We start from the raw sequence: 16,657 nt of genomic DNA on the forward strand, positions 1-16,657 counted from the left end.
AGATTTATCTTAGACATAAACAGTTCTGTACTAAGGGAATGGAGGTGGCACATCTTTAAAAAACTCAAATATTTGGGCATTCTGTTTCAAGCTCTCTCAAGCATCAAAGAAGGTGATAAATTTGTCATTCTCTCACACTTAAGCTAATCCGTTATTGGACTGAAGAAGCAGGGGGTTCTCTCAGCATATTGCTACAAGTAGATTCAAATGATTGTGGTAGTGGAAAACGATATTAAGATCTATTTCAGGGGAGGTCAAAAAGAGAACCAAAACAAGAATGCTTAACCGAGTCTCATGACAACTCGTAATAATTCATATAATGTGGCGAAATCGTAAGGGAGTGTTGGCTCATATGAAAAAGGTACTATTTTTATCCCACTTGAGGCCCATCAATGAACAAGCAGAACTTAAAATTGATGCAAAACAAACATCAAATCTTTGCTAGCCTCCTACCCAATACTTTATTTTAAAACTGGAAAAGTTTGTGAAAAAATCACAAATGACTGATGTACATCAATAACCTGTAATGCTTCCCTCGTCTTGCTCCAAAACCTGCATTTTTATTTTGTTATTTTATTATTATATTTATTTGTTTTTGTACTTTGGTTAGCTTAATGTTTGGTTTAGGGATTAAACTTTGGAAAAGTTGTTATAACATTGTTCGTTGGTTTGTTTATTTTTTTATTTTGTATGTTGTCTCAAATACATATGACTTCCTTTCTTCTGGAGATCACAAAAGAAGATGTTTTGGTGGAGATATGATGTGTTTACGTCCATACAATGCAAGTTAATGGGTTCCAAAACTTCCGATCTCCAAAAAAGACGTAAAAGCAGCAGAAGGGTAATCCATATGAAACACACCTAAATGCTACTTCTTTTTCATGCTAAATCTTGTTCTGCGGTCTCCAATAGGTGTGATCATGATTTGAGGCTTGATTACACTTTCTTGTGCTTGACACGTTTGTAAAGATGCTCTGCGCATGTGTCAAACACAAGAAAGTGGAATCGAGCTTCAGAAGGCATGGATTAAACCACTTGAGTTGAATGATTGCCTTTATGCTGCTTTTATGTCTTTTTTGGAGCTTAACATGCTGGACCCCATTAACTTGATTCACACTATATCTCCATCAAAATATATTTGTTTTTGTGGAGTTTGAGAAGGCATAGGGGTGAATACTTAATGAGAGAATTATCTTTTTTCGATGAACTATTCCTTTAATATCAAAATATTACATTCATAATTTCAGCTAATAAGGTGAGTGAGATGTGGTCTGTAAAGGTGTAACATTTCTGCACCACTTCACCAAACATAAATATTATCAAACAGATTTCACAAGCAGGCTTTCCGTCCACCATTGGTCGTTCAAACAGACAGTCCTTCCACTTTAAATGTTATCTGTTATATGAAAACTATCAAGACCCAAACTTGTACCCTAAATAGCAATAGTGGCATTATATAGTATAATTTTCCCAAAATGTTAACTAGTACATACTGCATGAACAACAGTGTATTGGAGTTCTCAATATAGGTATGCATGTCATCAATTCTGCTCTCACTCTTCTTTTCAAAGAGGCTTTTCCCACTTCCGTCAATGTTTAGTTTAGGGTAAGTAGCCGATGGGCTCCCCACTGTTACCTGCAAATCTCCACAGCAGAGTGAGCACACTATTTCTAACTGAACCTCTTGTGCAGAGTCAGCCAGCCACTCTGATAGACTACATTACTTTTTATAAACTGTCTATGGACCATAAACTACACAGCAGAAAGCATAGCTTTGGGTTTTGCATGTCCGCTCAGGATTAAGACCACTGGAAGTTTCTAATTCTGCAACTGGGTCTATTGCTCCATATATTACAAAGACTTACAAAGGAGGATTATTTACATTTACATTAACATTTCAAAGTGAGCATAATTTGATTCAGATAGCAGAATATTCAGATGCTTTTTTTCAGCTGTAAACATATTTTGGCATCAGACACCATGGCAGCTAAGTTTCACATTGTAGCAACCCACCCAGGTGCCCATCCCTTCTGTAAGTTGCATGAATGGGTGTGCCTTAAAAGTGCTAGTGTAAAATAAACAGCTGTACTGGTATAGACTTGTGGCCTGTCACATGGTCTAACGCCAGATTCACAGTCAGACGTTGCAAAGCATTAAAAAGACAAAATATAAATCCTGCAACAATAAGCACATAGTGAGAGACAACTGAAAAGAAAACAAAACAAATGGCTAAATGGATGAATATCAAGATTTCCAAATGGATGTATGAATGAACCGGCAGGATAATCTATTTTGATGATGTAGTCACTCACTCATGTACATTGCTGAACTCATGACTGTTATAATGAGCACTGTCAATCATGCTAAGATCCATTCCTGTGACAAAGATAAAAACAGAAGGACAACATTAGAAGCTTTTACAGTATTTGTTGTGTAATGATATGAAAAAGAAATATTAAACTTCATATGCATAATATATTTGATATATCATGCATATTTAGATATGTCTTGTGTTGTGTTCAAATGGAATAGGGGAGCATGGGGCAGGTTGTCACAAGGAAGATATAAATCAGTTACAATAAAGTCTTGAGTCAAAAGTCTAATTATTGTACATGAATGCTTGTTTTCTCTAGCAATGGTTGTGTTTACTTCAGACTGAGTTCAAAGAGAGTTCAGAAATGTTTTAAATTAGATTTTTCTAATTCAATGCTACAAACTTTTTTTTATAGCCAAATAATAAGTAAAGTGAACACAATTAAGAGCACACTGGCATACATAGACGTAAGACAAGGGTCAACTATACAAGAAAGGTCCATTTAAAAGTCTGAACTCACTTCTCAGAACAAGGGATTTTTTCATAATGCTAAGTTGGGGCAAGTTGTCACAGTTTTGTTTAATGGGGCAAAGTGCCATATTGTATTTTTTTTTTTTTTTTTTTTTGATTTTATAAATTTTCTCCACTTTATATTTTAGAAAATATTTTTTTGCTGAAAGACTTAGCTCTTCTACTTAACCAATACAGTGTCAATGTGTATTAAATGAACTGTATCTTTTTTCCAGGGCAATAATGAGGGAAATAAATGTTCAATAGCTATTTATAGCCAAGACTTTAAGGTAAGTGCTTACACAGAAATCGACTTTCAAACATAAAACTACCCTGATAAATATTCACTATTCTCTAAATAATAGTTTCCCTGTGCTTGCACAGTGTTTACACATGATGCATTCATGATAAAGTGTGAAAATGACTCCCGTTGATTAAAAAAGAAGAATAAGAAGAGGGGAAAAAACAGCTGCATATCACAAAGTTATAATTAGTTTTACTTTGTGAACGTACTACACATACATTTCTGATTGTATCCTGTGTATCTGCGTGCACTCCTCGCGACAACAATAACAAAGTAGGCTGTTTGTGTTTGATTCGCGCGCTATGACTTGAGGGTGGGAAAGTGAAAACACGCAGCTCAGAAAAACTGACAAGGTGAGAGAGCTTCTCGCTGACATTTTTAACCCGTCACGGATGTGTGGCTGATAATTATGCGTTCTCTAAGGCACAGATACACTTTGGGTGTTACTTTTAAATCGCTGCCGGATTTAATTCATCGTTAAGAAACGGTTATCTTAAAACGGAGTGTGATGTGTGAATAAACAACAATTTCGTTAACAGCATTAGCCTACTAGATAATCAATCCTAACAAAAAGACGCCATTTGCACAGAGTTGCAGACCATGCTCCACGATTTAGTCAAAATCAGACTAAACGCGTCTAAGTGAAGGTCTGGCTACATTATAGGCTGTCCACACAGATTATTATTATTATTTTTTTTTTAAGGAGTTCAATGATACGCTCTAATTGATAGGCTATATACGTAAGAACATGTTTTATATTTATATAAATTATATATTTATAATTTATAATATAATATTTATTTTTGTCAAATACGTTATTACAGCTCACTCATGAACAAACATACCCTATGCTTAAAAGAAAAAGAAGTCGTATGGATTCAAACATAGGCTAAATATATTAGTAAATTAACTAATGAACAGAGCTGAATAATGTTTTAAATGTCCTTAATGAACGTTGTTATGAAGTGTTTGTATTATTATTATTGGATATATAGACTATGTATTTATTATATAATTAATTCACACTCATTTATTCTCTAGTTTAGCTTAAAGTGTATGGTATTTCAACTGAAACATGCATTCTAAAGGATTATAATAGGCTACTGTTATTCAATACAGTAACATTGAAACCTTTTCCGTTTTCTGTGTACCACTTTTGGCCATTCTTGGCCCGTTGTCCATCAGATTCTCGCAGCAAAAGTTGCACATCAAAAAGGACCGTTCCAAAAGACCGAATTACAGCCTCCGAGAATAAATAAATGAGGAGGCCACTGGACTCGGGTCAGAGGTTTATCACTCTTCTGCTATGCGGGTGGAATTTGTGACTCTCTGCCTTGTCTCAACTTGCTGCTCACATATTTACCTAAAGCAGTCGTGACCTTTTCACCTTCGGTTCCAGTCATGTGACACACATGGATTTTCTACTGTATTAAAATGTTGCTTTAGGCTCAAAACTCCTCTGTTTCTATACTTATAATCTTAAAGAAAGTGATCAATAATTCGTCTTTGACTATTTTAGAAGACGTAGGCTATTAGTGCACAGATTAACTGAATTGTATAGGATTCAGTTTCTTAGAAAATGTTATCATAATATCTTTTAAATAATAATTTTCTGATAGAATATTTTCATTACGATTTATTTATTTCCACAAAGGTTGGCAACTCAACATATTAAAAGCAACAAGTCACATATTAATTCAAGCTTATCCGATTCATCAAAAAAAAAAAAAAAATGCTGTATAAAATTCTGCATGTTTTTTAGCAGAATACAATAATCTCAATTTATTACATAATAATTAAGCCTATATTTTATATATTTAGCCAACTCATGTGCTGCAAAACTAAACATTTATAGTTGCTTTATTAGCCTACATTTGGAAATCAGCTTGATATGGAATGGCAAAAAGTAATAACACTTAATTATCATAAGCAATTTGCATGATGACAATTTAGTGATTTAAAATTTGAACTGATCTTTAGTGGATTATACCGAGTGTTTGTATGACTTTCTTGAGGTGGTGTAGATGTATTTAAAAAATGTTCGTTTGTGTATGAGCCTCCTTAATCCTATAAAACTTCTCTTAACTTGATGGGCTCTTTCAGATTCGGTCTTTGAACGTGGGTTAAGTTTATCTTTCCTCCCTAGCAGCAGATGCATCGCACTTCACTGTCTCATCGGGGATCAAAGCGCCGAGAGAACATAAGTGGTTATTGTATAAGTGAAACATAATACTTCATAACAAACGCGAGTGGAGAGATGATGCTGCTGAATGCGTTTTGGCATTCATCGGGACTCTTGGGGAGGTGGGGGTCGGTGAGCTCTTATTAAAGCCTCACACACAACGGCTATTATTGGATCGGATCTCACCAGGTGAAGATGGGAGACGGGCTGGCGCACCTTTCACTGACATCCGAGGCTGCTTTACCAGCTCTTGACCGCCGTAAGCCGCCGCCGTTGTGACCTATAGGTAGATAGATAGATAGATAGATAGATAGATAGATAGATAGATAGATAGATAGATAGATAGATAGATAGATAGATAGATAGATAGATAGATAGATAGATAGAGCTCAAGGTATGCGTGCGTGCGTAAATAAATATATCGATCGTATATTTCCAATGGATTCGCCCGCGTACAAAACATTTGCCATGATGCCATTACGACGTTGCGAAAACTGTAAAAAACAAATAATAATACAATAAATAAATAAATAAAACAAGCACAACTGTTTCACATTGAATCACTCCATTCCTTAAAGCATATAATATTTATTGTTTGGTAAAATTATCAATTGCTGCTTTTCCCGTTAAACTATTTTATGACATATAATTTAATGCATGACTGACAGGGACCCGTTTTAATTTTTCTTTCTGAGTAAACCACTGTAAAGGCTTTATTCGTTTGCTTTATTTGCGGCTCACCAAGCCTCCCACTGGAAGCTGAAACATGATATTATGACTTAATTTGCGTGCTTCGTTTTGGACTCAACGTCCAAAAAAATAAAGTGTGATCTGTAAAAAAAAGTTTTTTAAAAAGCCTCATGGTATTTTGGAAATGTTCTTCAGGGCCATTTTGCCACAATAACGAGCAAATGTCACTGGGCATATACACCATAATTAATATAGTCCAAATCTTCCACGAGCCTCATCGCCTACTAAATTTGTGCTATTTGGCCATGCAAAATGTTACTTTCAAAAAGCATGTTGAAATTCATTCAAATTGTTTTTTACAACTTAATTGTTCTTGCATTTCGTATGATTTTTTATTTTTACGGGTTCATACAAAATTATAATTATAATTGCACAAATTATAATTATTGTGATATTTGTCTATACTAATATATATATATATATATATATATATATATATATATATATATATATATATATATATATATATATATATATATATAACTGCGTATTGAATTCAACGTACAAGAAAGCAATCCTGCATCAACTGACCCCAGAATGCAAAGCTCGCTTTCATTGATCACCCCCTTATGAGATAATGCAATTGCAAACATCAATAAGGAGCTGCGAGGGGAATCATTACGTGGTGACAGTGATAGATGATAGTGCAGAAAAAAGCGCGTTTCTCTCCAACAATTCTGGAGCCCAGGGGCTTTCAGGGGTGGGCTAAATTCACCAAGGAAACAGATGACATCCAAAATGGCCCTGGTGCAGTTTTGGACACTCCATCTCTTCTCTCCTGACCTCTCTCTTTAGTAATCTACCAGCTGGCACACAACATAATTCTATGTGTTAACACGCTTGGTAAGTTGCTGAAGCAGAATAACAATTTCGACAGGCACCGGTTTCTCGTTTTTAAACAAAATGATGTGTATTTAACAGCATGCTGTAGGCTACAATTTTATTTGATTCGACCTGACTGATCAAATACATTTATTTATGTAAATATTTATTTTTATTTTATGTATTTATTATGTATTTATTATGGTTTTATTTATTTTATGCGTTAGTCTGATTGCTGGGCGAGTGTATTTGTCAATTGGGATTTCTTCAACATAATAAATAAACACAAGAATAATAGCATTACTTTGATTTAGTTAGTGATGATAGTACATACCAGTGATGATAAAAAAATAAATTTAATGCAGTGTAATTTATTACAATCCCATTGCGAGTGTTTAAAATATTGGATAATTACGATTTCTTCTCATATGGTTTGGATTGTAACATTGTACTCCAGATTAATCAAAAATCAGATCGCCTTTAGTTTTTTCCTTTATTAGTATTTTGTTTTTTACCAATATGCAAGTAAACTATATATATATATATATATATATATATATATATATATATATATATATATATATATATATATATATATATATATGTAAAATGCTAAATAAATTATGGAAGAACCTAAATGTGCTAAGCTAAGATTTTTTTCTGCTACATTTATCACAAATATATAACAAAGTCACAGACACAAGCACACACTTCACGGGAGTGGACATAACCCTCTCAAACAAGACCAGTGGATCCAACACTGCCCTAGCGTCCGTATGTGACGAGTCGGGGTGAGAATGTGTTGGTGGATCTGACCACATTTGCCACTGCTGGCGTGCTGCGAGGACACATGACCCTTTGTGGAGGTTTAAAACTGAAGCAAAACTACTTGAATACAGAGTATAGATGACAGATGAAACATGCAACAGCACAGCCAAGGCTGCTCGTTATGGGACGCAGAAAGTCCAGTTTGGGCACCTCTGCGCTTATGGAACTCTATTCTTTCTCTTATTATTCACAGGGTTCAGTATGTGGCCAGAGCCAGATAAAAGCTTCCTTCTTTCTTCTTAAACAACAGATGGAAAAGGCGTCGTCCTTATACAGTATGTCTCTGACTGTGGAGAAATGAAGAAAATCACTATTCATGTTCATTTGCAAAGGGCTATTGCACCGATATTTCTAAACTTATTTCTATCTATAATCATTTGACATGATACGTTCATTAAAATATATACTACTCAAAAATAACACGCCCTATAGTAGGTAGGCTACACTTTGCAAAGTTTAGACTACACATTTTTATTATATTTCTATTATTTATTAGTGTATTGTCTTACTTGAGATTATTTTTGTAGGCTAGCCTATGTGAACGTTTATGTAGCTATACTTTGCGTCTTCTGTGAAACACTTTGATTTAAAAAGAGCTTAATTTAAGTTTAGCTAACTTGCTTTCTTACATTTCGGTTTACTATTGGCAGTAACATAGGCTATTTATTAAGGGCAACACTTTACCCCATACAGAAATGTGATATATGGCAACATGCGAAACACATAAATATATGTTCAAACCAACACGCTGTCATGGCGAAATCGTCAGGAATAGTACGACTTTTCTAAATTAGGTTAATTTGTATGATATGGTGCGCCTGCACTAGTTTAAATTCCTACTATCACTACGTCCAATGACGTCGCTGGACATTGTTCCCATCTAATGCAACTTTTACTTGCTTCTGTCACACACAACAGCTTCACAGCCAGCTGGTAAATTATGTACGAAATTTCATAGATCAGGTTGGCATTAGACATCTGCACGTAATGATGTCCTAGGAGTTTATGCGAACAACATGGTGCAAGACAAATAGACAACTCGTAAATTTTGTACGAACTTTCATGAGATCGGATTGGTTCAAACATGGGATTCACTGATAATGTCACATACTTGTACATTTAAGGAACATGTATTTCAAAATAACCTTCAGCACAAAATACAATTGTCATATAGGCTATGTAAATTTCCCAATTAGGCCTACTGGAGGAATCTGATTATGTAGCCTGCATATGCTCAAATATATGAACGGCAATTGTTCTAATATGTACATATGTCAGAATTCTGTATGCACATTACAGTTTCTATGTTACACATGAATATAATTGCATCAGCAATAAAAACATAAGAAAAACATCCAAGTGTTTTCAGCTAGTTGCATAAAATAATTATGTAACTTATTAATAGCATGTTATAGTAACCTATAGGATGTTGGCCTCCTTAATTAATATTAGTCTACTCCATAGAATGGTAACCAAAACAATGCAAAAAATAAAAAATAAAAAAATAATTGTGACCCAAGGGTCACGTATAGCCTATCTTTTTAGTAGGCTATGTAGTTTTACACAAAGCTATCAAAATATACCTTTTCATAATTTTAGTATTTGATTATTGCAATATGCAGTCCACAATTAAATAAATATCTGGACAACATATTAAATATACATAGTCCCTTTAGGACAGTTTTCCAGATCCCCTAAAGATGGCAGTCAAACATGGGATTTATCTCCGCCCATGTCTCCAGAGCACCGAATGGAGAACGGTTGAGGAATTCAAATCTGAGCTGAAATGGTGTCATTAAAACGTCGCCTGTGTTCTACGTTGCTTGAGAGCGAAACATTCAGCGAAGATACGGTAATAAAACTACAATGGCGATAGAAAACTGAGGGACAGGGTTGTGAAAGGGAACTTGCTGATTTAATATGGGAGTGTAGTTTAACCTGCCACCAACCGTTTCGCTACAAGCCGGCTAACTTTTGTGCAGCATTCCCACAAGAATACCACATTTTCTTCTCGTGGTCGTATCGAATCCATCGTAAACATACATTTCGATTAGTTGTGTCTGTTTTGGGATAATTTCAGCACTCGGTTTTAGCGGGTCTCTTGGAAACAGCCATCGCCTGGATAATGCCGTTTCAAGAGCTCTTGACGGAGCCATTGAGTGAGTGAAATAAGGCGTGAGGGGGAACTAATCTTCCCATTTAAGTGTTTGTGGCAATTTTATTTAAATGAATTTTAATGCTAAATGGGGATCATTCATCCTTTATCCGTCCCTCCACCTCATCGAGCCTGCCGCGTGAGACTCCGCCAAATGGGCCGCACATTAGTTGCACACTAGAAAATGTGAGAAAGGAGAATATGTAGCCAGACGTCATCATTTCAACCTGTTTGCTTCTGGATTTGAGCACCTGCATTTACACGATATATGTATGATACGATATGCTGCGAATGCTTTCAAAGTTGGACTTACCTTGTTGCGCATTTCACCGGCTCATGTTCAGAACATTTTTGTGGGATAAGAAAGTTTGGCAACACTTTACACAACAGTGTTTGTGCAACATATTACATGTTATTATAATTAATTAAACAACTGCGTAGTTACAAGCAGCTGACAACATATTTACATTAAGTACATTTGTACTAAATTACACTGTAGGCTAATGTAAGGTGTTTCAGATAAAAAACAAATATTGTCTCAAATAACAATCCCCAGCTTAATCTATAGATGTTTTATACACATAAAACATAATTTGAACACCAACGCGCACACTATAGCTTTAATGTCGTGACCAGATCACACATTTTGATCACACCAGTGTAATCATATGGCAATTACACCACAAGGTTTAATTTCGGGTTCACTGTAAATGGTTGGAAAAGCGGGTTATTAAAATGTACAGTAAAATTTATAGATTAGCAACTGAATATACACTTTGTTCAAAGTGAAAAACACTTTGAACAAGTATTCAAAGTGTAATTGAGATAGATAATGTATTAGTTCCTAAATTAAATCATTTCCACACGTTCTGTAATCCAAAATTATTAGTATGCATTCATGGTATCTGCACTCTTTCACATTTTACTGATTTACTGTACTGATTGTTGAGGAAACTGTGTGTATGTATATATGTGTGTTTGTGTGTGTGTGTGAGATAAAAAATAATCATCTGATTTTCCTCCACAATACTGTATACACCATTGTCAGTAGCAGCCATTCAAACAGCTTTCTGCACATTTCTGCAGGCACAGATTCCATGAAGACTTGGTCATTAGCATATGTAGGTTATATTAAACAGATATGAAGCAAGAAAAATTAAGAAGTGTTATTTAAAATCGAACCAATCACATAATCCAGAATATATGAAATGCAGCTCATGTTCCCCCTCTTTTTACACAAAATTTATTAATATACAATGTATACATAAACTCTCAAAAATTCAAACAAGTGATAACAACATGTTAACCCCCCCCCCCCCAAAAAAAAAAACCCAGTTTGCTTAATCAAAAGCACATCTACATTCCAAGTCCCATTTATAACTTCATTGCTGAAGTTTGATGGGTTGGCCTGAAACACTCACACACACACACACACACACACACACGCTTTTGTTATTCACATTCAGCTTTTCATACATCCAAATAATTTTCATTGGTTCCAATGATGATGCGTTAGACAGTGGGCAGTTCCATTTTGTAGCACAAACTGGGAATGCAAAACGGAGACCTCCTGAAAGACGGGGGATGTGGCTCAGACAGGTGGATATCATTCTGTGTCTTCCTCAAGGCCCTGATGGGTCAAAGGAAATTCACTCTCCCACAGGACAAAAAAATAAAATAAAAAATGGCCTGGCAAATCATGGTTTCAACGAATTATGGATTTATTCACACACACAAATGTACTGTTTATATATATATATATATATATATATATATATATATATATATATATATATATATATAAATTTTGTATTATTATTATTATTATATCTTTTTTTTTTTACGCAAAGTAATTTATGGAAGGAGGCCAAAAAGTCTATGGAGATGGCACACACATAGTGTGGAAAGAAAAAAAAGTTCACATCCTTTTTTTAAAAAAATCTATTAGAAAGAACATAATATGCATAACAACACGATAGCATTTACAATACTTTTTTCCCAGTTCTTATGAAAGTCCAATGCAATTTTACAACAGTATACAGTATGTCCTCATCCCTCCCAACTAGAGGCTGATATAGTAATAAATTCAATCTTTCTTTCTTTCTGTCTGTGTTTCTATGTAAAGGGCACATTCTTTTAAAGTGTCCCCTTGCATACAGAAATCGGCATCTTTCTAGGGCCAAATGTATAGCCAAGAAATAAGCTCCTCTGTCTCTGTAACAAGTCAGTATGTAATGGGTGCTACTCAAGCCCTGGGCAAACCAATCGCAGTTCCTCATATTTCATCACAGTCTTTAAAGAATCCATTTTAGTACATTACTGGGCATGAATGTCCATGAACTGTCCGCCCATGGAAGGGTCTCCTGAATTGAACATAGGGGGGCTAGAGGCTGACATGGGCATGGCAGGGTGAGGTGGTCCTCCGTGCATAAACATTGCTGGGTGGTGGCGGTGTCCAGGAATGTAGGAACGCATGGGAGGGCCGTGCCGCAACTGAGCGTAGTGGGGCATCTGAGAGGCACTGTAGCTTGCTGGCCCCATAGCCATACTCACTGGGCCACTGTGTGACAAGTAATCCACTGGCATGCCTTGCAGTCCTGGGAAGGAAAAAACAGAAGAGCAAGATTATTAAAGCTGCATTTGGAACCATCAGACATGACATTATCCATATTTTCCAATGTTTATGCATTTATCCATTAGGGAGGTCATCAAGCCAATAATTCCCTTTGCAAAGACAATTTGACTCCGCAATCACAGCACCAGAAGGCATATGTGACTGAGTCATGTGGTTGTAAGAGAAGCTTTTGAGAGAGGACTGTCCTCTGTAATGAATGGGAAGAGAGTAGAAGAGGAATCTATGTAGTGGGAGAGTGTGCCTCTCTAGAGACTAACTCGCTGGCCTGAACACAACACTTTGCAGGGATCTGTACCCAGTGCACTATCCATCAAACCTGGAATTGGCCACAGTTGTGCTGGCCTAGTCAACCGGAAGGCTGCCCTTCACTAAGGTCAACCCAAAGGTCGATATGCAGCTGTTGTTCAGCTTAATTTGCTAATTTTATATTCATCTCAAAGAACAACGCTGTGACATAATCTATATAATTGGCTTCCCACTGGATAAAAGCAACTTATCATGAGCCTATATTCACTAACTTTTATTTTCAGATAAGAATTGAGGGCAAGCATTGATGAATGTGCACTATATGTTCTAGTGGCTTAGAGAACCTTCAGATTAATAAAAAAATTGTTGGTGGTTATAGTTGTTAGGAAAAATTGCAACCTAGTCACATACAAATAACTTTATTATAACAAAATGTTTTGCAAACTGACTTTAATGTGCCACGTTCTACATTTCGCAGCAGTTTCCTATTGAAGTTAACTCTAAAGGCGCTACAATGTGCCTTTTATTCACTTTCACACTGCTGTGCTATGACATCTAAACACTTTTACTATAACACATAATTTGAAAAACAACACCTTTTACAGACCAAACTACATTTACACACTTATTCCTACATGATTATCTTCCATGGCAGCTCACCTGATAAAGCGTTTAATTTTCTGCCAACATTGGATTGTGAAAAATAGGGAGATTTTTGGGAGTATACTGAGGGGCAGTTCCGGGCAGAGTATTCTTACTTTTATGCTGAGAATTTACTTTATTTTAATTATTTATTTTTCTTTCACTTGTACTTCTTGTCTTTACGACTCAGTGATTATATTCATACATTGTTTGATCTGTGTTGTTTTGTACAACTTATTGAACATTTATATTGAACCTTCTGTTTTTCATTAAAAAATTCCACAGTTTTAGTAATCTGAGGACTTTTCAGATGGTTCCTTACTACACCCTCTACTGTGTAAGCCCGTTTCAGCACAATGTGTGGACTCTTCAGACAACCCCTTGAAAAATGTCCAATTTATGTCAATGTTAAATTTACGATCTGGAACGATTTTTGCCATGCCTTCATCTGACAAGCTTACGGGACAAATCGTGTCCTGAATTGATTCGATACGGGACGCATCATTTCATATTTAAATACAGGACGATCCCATATATTACAGTATGTGTGGCAACTCTACCAGGAGGTCTAATACATTCTCATGAGCAAAGTGTGAATGTGGAAAATTTTGAGTTTATTGGGATAAATTATAAATCAGGAGTACAGCCGGAGGAAGGGTAAAAGAACTGGAGAAACCTGGTAAAACTGGACAGTCCGAGCCCAACCAAGTGAGCTAATACATCAACAATGCAAGCTACGACAAAAGTGTCATAGATGCATAAAATTATGTGTGTGAATTCATGTTGCATTTGGTTTTTCTACAAATATTGGTGTTGTTGGTTAAGGATGTCTGTTTTGTTCACGTCTCATTTGCTTTTAGGACACTATTGGAGGATAGGATTTAGCCTAAAGTTTTAGGTTAAGGAGGTACATTTAACTCATTAAAACCTCAATCTAGAATTCACATTAACCTTTTCTGATTACAGCATAATTTCAAGTGCTTTTGGGGCCCTTAGATGGACACTTCACTGGGAAACTGCAGCAAAACTTATAACGAAGCACATGATTTCATTTAGCAAAACGTTTGCCATTGTCATGTAATGTTCATGAGATCTGGCAGAAAGAAATTGTGTTTCACTGACTTTCTTTGTCATTTTATTACCATCCAAATTAAACATGTCTGTGTTTTTTGATAAAACTTGTGGAGCAGACAGATCTCTTGAGTAATCAAATTCCATCCAAATATAAATGTCTGTGATTGAGGGCTATTATTTTTGCTTCTGCTTTTCCTTTATTTTGATGTTCGTCGACAACAGTAATTGAAGCTATATGTCTCGATGTGCTGCCAGGTGCAAATTCTTTATGGATTTATACCTTTTTACCAACTTTTGGGCAAAATAACAGTTGGTCAGTTGGTGTTATCATTTAAAATGTTATCATTTAAAAAGGAAGTTAAATCAGTCAATAGGAGTGCTCAGAATGGGCCCAATAGCAGAATCAGGTATGATCCTCACCTAAATTAATTATCTTTATTATACATTATTTAATAATATCACATGTATAAGTTGTATTTCTTTCTGTTGGTTTCGTGGTGCACAAATCTAGAGTCTCTGCAACACCAACATCGAGACAATAGACTCTCCAATCTTTGCAAAAAACTACAGAGATTCCAATCCTAACATATCATTACATGAAATCACAAATTACCCATGTTAATAATTGTAACTCAAATGTCATTTGGAAAATGAATCTTTCCTAATTGCACCTATGACGTCTAACACTAAACGGCACATAGGTGGAAATCAGTTGCTAAGTGTTCCAAGCATGAACCAAGTCTTTTTGCCAGAGGAGACCACAACAATGACAAATGAGGTAAAATAAGACATGCCTTTATTCTACGTCCTCCCCCTGTTATCTCACTTTAAACACAATGAGCAAAGGTCTGTGGCTCACTCTGAAAATTCCTCTGAGAAATGCTGCCATTGTGCACAAATTAAAGGCAAAAGGTGAAAATTTACAAAGGCTGTCACTTGAGAGGCCTCACCTAGGTGTGTGCACGTGCCACAAGCAGAACGGCCACTAACCCTGTGACAGTAGCAGTAAAAAGAAACAAATCAACCTCGAGTTAATAAAAAAAAACTCTTTTGTGATGCCCTAGTTATAGGTCTTAGGTTGTAGCTCTCGAATTGGCATATAGAATGGTTTGTGTTTTGCACTCACATGTGAAGCAGTAATCTGTATGCCCTTGCAATTATTCGCCGCTTAAGGCCTGACCCGAGCTTTTGAGGGGTCGTCAACTGTATTTGATTTCAATTCTTGAACACGTTGTTGGTGAATATCGTTAGGAACGAAAACATCCACTCTATCAGAAAAGCAATGCTCGGTTGTGAAAAGGGCACACGTTGCAAATGCGGTTTTTCACTTAATAAGTCAATCAATACATTGAGTTCCTTGCCTGTCTATTTTCAGAGGTCCCATGGGACTAAATCAACAAGGGATGTTTGACACAGACAGTACAGGAGCTAAATCCGTAAAGGCCCCCTTTTCCCCTTAAAAGTGAAAGTTCAGAGCAAAAAAATGAATACTTTGACCCTGCAAAAGGTTAACATACTTATGCTTAATGATCGGAAAGAATGAAAACTCAGACAAAGGAATCTCCAGCAGAGCTTCCAGCTCACCAAAGCATACCAGAGGCATTCAAGTATGGGCAGAGGGGGCAACATTTTTGTCCATATGCCGATAATTAATGCTTTATGTGTTCACTTTTGTCTTGAAATTAAAATAAAAAAAATTTGGCCACCCTTGTCTAATTTTGTTGTAGAAACACAAAGAACAGTGCAGGGGGAAATGACCATAAAACAGTTGTTCCATCACTTATCAAAGGCTTGCCCTCTTCTGCATGGGTAGCTAGGCTTTATCCACGCTGACAGGTGTATTGTTTCTGAGAGCTATAAGCTCTATAATCGTCATGGGCAGAAGCATGACGCTTTGCTAAGTAGGTTTAATTGTCTTCGGTTTTAAGTAATGTTGCAGTTTGACTGCTTGAAACACCTTAATTTCAGGTCTTGGGACTTCCCAGTAAAATAACTGTATAATCTTGCCTTGAGGAAAATTCCTCAACTAATGAGAATTGCTTATAAAATATAATGAAGTCTTGGTCTCTTAATCAAATAAGATAACTTTTTTGTAATAACCTATTAATTTAATTGGTCGTGAAGTATAAAACACATCACTTACGTTTAACTGACCTAGAAACTAAAGTAACAATATTTAAATTAGACAAGCTAGG

The 16,657-nt window shown here is 35.8% G+C and overlaps 1 protein-coding gene across 2 annotated transcripts in view; it reads right to left on the bottom strand.

Annotated features, from left to right (window-relative positions):
• Window positions 1–11,648: 11,648 nt before the first annotated feature.
• Window positions 11,649–16,657, bottom strand: part of LOC127617707 (homeobox protein Meis1-like) — a 77,085-nt gene continuing 72,076 nt past the window's right edge. Inside the window, exon 12 of one of the 2 annotated variants that reach the window (XM_052089764.1) lies at window positions 11,649–12,462. In XM_052089764.1, the coding sequence (XP_051945724.1) occupies window positions 12,182–12,462 (281 nt within the window). In that variant the 3' untranslated portion in view covers window positions 11,649–12,181. The remainder of the gene's footprint in view (window positions 12,463–16,657) is intronic. The other variant, XM_052089766.1, reaches the window with a different exon arrangement.

This window comes from Xyrauchen texanus, chromosome 24 (genome assembly GCF_025860055.1).
Source record: "Xyrauchen texanus isolate HMW12.3.18 chromosome 24, RBS_HiC_50CHRs, whole genome shotgun sequence".
Taxonomy (NCBI): domain Eukaryota; kingdom Metazoa; phylum Chordata; class Actinopteri; order Cypriniformes; family Catostomidae; genus Xyrauchen; species Xyrauchen texanus.